Here is a 5,955-nt window from a genome sequence, read left to right on the forward strand (position 1 = left end):
GGCGGGGTATGGGGAGAGGGGGGCGGGGTCAGGGGCGAGGGGGGTGGGGTCAGGGGCAACTGCAAGCGCTCTAGTGGAAGTAATACGTGCCGACTATGACGGAATAACGCCGGGGGAGGGACCCTGCTTCCATCCGGCCCAAGCGCCTCCGGCTCAGGCGCTTCCGGCTCACAGGCCTTATGTTCCTTGCTGGGCTCTTGCGCCGTACGGAAGTGTTCTTCAACGCACCAGAAGCCGCAGGAAAAGAGCGATGGCGGGTTTGACTGTGAGAGACCCTGCGGTGGATCGTTCTCTACGTTCCGTTTTCGGTGAGAGGAATTCGGTGGAACCAAGCATCGGGGAGGGACAGAAAAAGACAGGGAGCGGCGGGGAATCCCCTCCCTGCACCTCGGGAATCGCCATGGGAGCCATAGGTCGAGCTTACAGCTCGACCTGCCTATCCTGTGGGACCCCCCAGCCTGATAGACTCGTGAGCAAAGTGATGCACCCCTTACCCCAAGGTCTCAGTAAAAACTACCGTGTTGCAAAAAACTACTGTTCAGCTTCTAAGCGTTTCTCTTTTCATGAGCTTCAATTATTAGCCAGAAGCGAGGGATCATGGCAACTGTCCTGTGCTACTTCTCACCCTCTAGCCTAGAATACAGGTTGTGTGCTGAGGGTATAGAGCCTTGTGTTCACTTCCCGCCCTCTCATAAGGGCTTTCATCATCTGCTTTTTACCGGTTACACGGTTTTAGTTCGTGTTTAGTAGTGGTGGCTTCCTGGCGTCTCAAGGTGGATTGTAAATGAATGAATGAACGAACGAATAAAACCTTGTTGAAGAAATTTTAAAGAAGGTCGAGTCTATTCTGAGTAATCTGTTCAGCCGAAATAAGGTTTTTTTTTTTAAGTTTTTTTTTTTCTTTAAGTACGCATGGTGATTTTAAAGCATCTTTTGGAAGAAACGTAAGGAAACAGTTGCCAATATTTTTTGTTATAGTTGTTTTACAACAGATTAATTTTTAAACATCCTCTAGTACACTCATGGTCCTTCTCCTTTGAGTGCATGTATATGTGAAGATAAAGACATATGCGCCAGCTTTAAAAATTATAATATTGACATTTTTAGTAGTTGATGGTAAAACGTAAACAACTTCAGATAAATACCAATGCCTAAGTATTTATTTTCACCATAGTTAAGGGAAATCTACCACTTGTCAGTCTAGTCTGAGAACTGATACTTAGAGTGCCTACTCCTTTTGTGTCCAGTCTCAGTGGTTTGTTTCTCTTGTAATTAAAATTAGCAGCCAGAGTTAAAATCTTGTCTAAGAGACTACCAGGGAACTGGGATTGAAGGAACATTGTATTTGAACCAGTTGTTACATTGTCAGTGATATATACAGATACTTTGTCACTAAAGATCTAGGTTACAAAAATTTTGATATGTTACCTATTTTCTTCTTTAGTGGGGAACATTCCTTATGAGGCTACTGAAGAGCAGTTAAAGGACATCTTTTCTGAGGTTGGACCTGTTGTTAGTTTCAGGTGAGATCCCCTTTAACTACTTGCTGGAAGTTTCTTAAAAATCACCACAGGTTTGGCCCTTGGTGATAATGGCAAGGTTTTTACTGGTGAGTTTTCACATGCGTTCTTTGTTTGTTTGTAACAGCTTCATTGAGATTCACATACCATAGGATTCACATTCATTTTTACTAAGATACATTTTTTTCACTTAAAAAGATGTGTAAAAAATATTTCAGTGGGACAGAGCAATGGGGTTATTTGTCTTACCTAAGATCAAATTACAAGGCAGTGGTAGTGGGAGGGGCTTCCCAGGTGGCTCAGTGCTAAAGAATCCGCCTGCCAATGCAGGAGACTTGAGTTCAGTCCCTGGGTTGGGAAGATCCCCTGGAGAAGGGAATAGCAACTCACTCCAGTATTCTTGTCTGGAAAATCCCATGGACAGAGGAGCCTGGTGGATTACAGTCCATGGGGTCACAAAAGAGTTGGACACAACTTAGTGACTAAAACAACAGTAATGGTAGTAGGAACCCTGTGTGTATGTAACATTTGCACCTGACGCTTGCTTCTGCTTTCCAGGTTGGTTTATGATAGGGAGACAGGAAAGCCAAAAGGTTATGGCTTCTGTGAATACCAAGACCAGGAGACAGCACTTAGTGCCATGCGAAACCTAAATGGGCGTGAATTTAGTGGGAGAGCACTTCGAGTGGACAATGCTGCCAGCGAAAAGAACAAAGAAGAGCTGAAGAGTGAGTATAAATCCAAGCTGTATATAACATGAGTTAGTAAAGATGCAACAATGAAGATTTTTCACTTAATGATATGTTTTAGTATCTGTTGAAATAGTTATCAGCCTTTTTACTTGACCCACCTAAAGTGCCTGCATTAGGGAAGTATGTGTGTATCTTTGAGAAATAAGGTAAAATTGGCTTAAGCCCTTCCATCTCCAAGGAGTTGATTTCCAATTGAAGATGAATTTCAGGCTTACCAAGCCATAAGTCATGTTAACTGTCATTAGTGTTTGCCACTCCTGTAATTATGTTGCCAGATCTGTAACTGGTGGGGATACCAAGGCATTCTCATTGCTTTTTTTCACAAGGTAATAGATCCAGAAATTCCATTTTGAAATTAGATTTTTTTTTCTGTTTGAACCTTTTGCTTCTGAAACAACTTGTGAAAGGAAATGGATATGCCTAGTCCCTAATTTAGGTTAACACTGTTCACCTGTATGATCTTGGTCTCAACTTTCATCTGAGAACAGAAAATACACTCTGTGACTTTACTTCACAGAAATAAAATATTTGCAAATCACTTATTTCTAGGCTCCAGAAAATTTAAAGTTACCAACAGGTTCTTACAGCAGCCTTGGAAAGTAGATACATGAAATGATTTAGCTCTTTATTTTACCTCCTTAACGTTTTTGTACCTTCTTCTCAATCAGGCCTTGGAACTGGTGCCCCTGTCATTGAGTCACCTTATGGAGAGACCATCAGTCCTGAGGATGCCCCTGAGTCCATTAGCAAAGCAGTTGCCAGCCTTCCACCAGAGCAGATGTTTGAGCTGATGAAACAGATGAAGGTGGGAGGAGGGATTAGGTTATGATTAAATCATATTTTGTCATATCAACTCTTCAAGGAGTCATTGATAAATTAATGGAAATGATATCCTGAGCTCAAATAGTAGATGTGCCTGTTGACCAACATTTCTTACACCTTCAATATTCCACATGTACACAGTGTATTATATATTTCATACAAAGAGTTTTCTATTTTTTGTGCACAGACACACCTACACAATCTGGCTGGGTTTCTGTGGCCCGTAGATATCATTTGTAGATGTTAAAATGTGGCTTTTTTCCCTAAATGGTGGTATTATGGTATTTGAAATACCTCCTCCTATTCTGACCTGCCATGCCCAAGATTTTCTGTGCTATGTAAAAACTGATAATTGCTTCTTTCTTAAAAAGTAATTAATTATTTTTGGCTGTGCTGGGTCTTCGTTGCTGCATGGGTTTTTCTCTAGTTGCGACAAGCGGGGGCTATTCTAGTTGCATTGCGCCAGCTTCTGATGTTGCAGAGCATGGGCTTTAGAGCATGCAGGCTCAGGAGTTGTGGCACATAGGCTTAGTTGCCCTGCAGCATGTAGAATCTTCCCAGACCAGGGATGGAACCAATGTACCCTGCACTGGCAGGTGGATTCTTAACCAGGAGACACCCAGGAAAGTCCCAGTAATAGCTTTAAAAGCCTCTTGCATATTACATTTCTCAGATGGGAATAGCTCTAAATCACTGTCAATTTCTGAGTAATAGTATTGAACCTAATGATGAATCTGTTTATCTTCACAGCTCTGTGTCCAGAATAGTCCTCAAGAAGCACGGAACATGCTGCTTCAGAACCCTCAACTGGCTTACGCTTTGCTACAAGCACAGGTAGTCATGAGAATTGTGGATCCAGAAATTGCCTTGGTAAGTGCTTCTGGTTCTTTTATGGAAATGCTAAGGTAAACCATGAGTAGGAAAGAAACAGACAGCACATAGATTTGTCTTTTCACTTTTTAGAAAATTCTGCATCGCCAGACAAATATCCCTACACTGATTGCAGGCAACCCTCAGACAGTCCACAGTGCCGGACCTGGCTCAGGATCCAGTGTGTCGATGAACCAGCAGAATCCTCAGGCACCTCAAGCCCAGACTTTGGTAAGACTTTATCCCTTAACATTTTTTTAAATCTGCCTTGAGAATGTAATTTTCATTTTAGAAGGGTATATTGAAAGAAGAATGTTCAGCAGCCAGAGATGATAATTTCAATTTCCAGACACAAAAACAGTTAACAAGGTTGCATAGTACATGACATCTGAATGAAGACATACTTGGTGCCAAGTTTGTAGAACAAAGATCCTTGCTTTATGCCCTTTTTTATAAGCTAATTTTGTATGTATGCATGCATGGCACTGTGGTTGGCACTTTGTTCTTCCATAGATATTATCTCATTTAATACTTAGAGCATTATATGATGTTGGCACTCTTATCTCCATTCTTACCAATGAAAAAAGTGAAGCTAATTTTCCAAGTGTGGCACAAAACCTTGAAGCCATGAAAATCAATATATTTGAAAACTGAAAAATTCTGTATGGAGAAAAAGAAGTAAATACCAGAGACAAACAACAAATTGGAAAAAAGTATTTGCCACACACATGATGCACTGCAGGCTGACTACTTAAGTTAGTCATGTTCTAGAATGTTTATCACTGCTTTATAATAGTGAAAAATTGGAAACATCCTAAATGTATAACAATGGAAGAACAGAGAAAAGTGTATTTATTTAATGAAATACTTTATGACAGTTCAATAAAATACATGTATCACCATGAATAACTTTCAGAATGTAGTTTCATGTAGCAGTTAAGGTGAGCTAGGATACATGCTATCAACACAGATAACTCAAAAATGTAATGCCATGCAGAAGTGAAAATAAGTAAATGTGGAAATATTTCCAAAATATGGTATGTATGTGTCTATACATATCCCAAAAGCATGTTGAGTGAGTTGCAAAGAATATGTTCAGTATGTAATGGTTTACATAAAATTTCAAAACATCCATCAGAATTGTTTAGTGGTTGTCTTAAGAGGGAGATACAGGATGCAACTGGGGAAGACCTATGGGAGATTTCAATTCTGTATGTGTATATGTGTATCTATATATATGTGTGTATACACATATATGTATATGTGTATTTGTATATATATGTGTGTAGGTATATGTTTCCTTGCGCTGGATGAAGCAGAAGCTGGAATTAAGATTGCAGGGAGAAATGTCAATAACCTGAGATATGCAGATGACACCACCCTTAAGGCAGAAAGCAAAGAGGAACTAAAGAACCTCTTGATGAAAGCGAAAGAGGAGAGAGGAAAAAGCTGGCTTAAAATTCATTGTTCAAAAAACTAAGATCATGATATCCAGTCCCATCACTTCACAGCAAATAGAAGGGGAAAAAACACCTAAGCTGGTCTATGCCCTGTTCAAGGAGCCTAGTGCACATCATGCATTTGTTCATAAGGATAGAAATGCAGATATATATTAAATATGTGAAAGCTGTTCAACTTCAAAACAAGAAAAATGTGAATGAAGTACAATAAGCTACCATTTTTCACCTGTTAGATTGGCAGAGGTAAACAACTTGGATGACTCATGCAAAGGTTTATGGTAAGGGTCAGCAAACATCTTCTAAATGGCCAGATAGTAAATTTGGAGGCAGCTTTACAGGCCACAGGATCTGTCTTGATTACCCAACTCTGCCATTGGAGCATAAAATGAGCCACAGGCAATATGTAAACAAATGTGCATGATTGTGTTCTGGTAAAACTTTATTTATGAAACCAAGCAGTGAGCCAAATTTGGCCCCATGGGTCATAGTTTACCAGTCCATGCTCTGATTCAGTAAATGCGGAAGTAAATT

General features: G+C 40.2%; 1 protein-coding gene across 1 annotated transcript; it reads left to right on the forward strand.

Moving 5' to 3' along the window:
* Nucleotides 1–126: 126 nt before the first annotated feature.
* Nucleotides 127–4,195, forward strand: LOC139034224 (cleavage stimulation factor subunit 2; the record flags this gene model as incomplete). The annotated part of the gene is given in 6 exon segments (XM_070464661.1): nucleotides 127–308; nucleotides 1,445–1,523; nucleotides 2,079–2,248; nucleotides 2,941–3,077; nucleotides 3,845–3,964; nucleotides 4,058–4,195. Coding segments are annotated over 6 exon segments (702 nt in total), but the record flags the coding sequence as incomplete, so codon positions are not given.
* Nucleotides 4,196–5,955: the final 1,760 nt, after the last annotated feature.

Source organism: Odocoileus virginianus, unplaced genomic scaffold (assembly GCF_023699985.2).
Source record: "Odocoileus virginianus isolate 20LAN1187 ecotype Illinois unplaced genomic scaffold, Ovbor_1.2 Unplaced_Contig_53, whole genome shotgun sequence".
Lineage (NCBI taxonomy): Eukaryota > Metazoa > Chordata > Mammalia > Artiodactyla > Cervidae > Odocoileus > Odocoileus virginianus.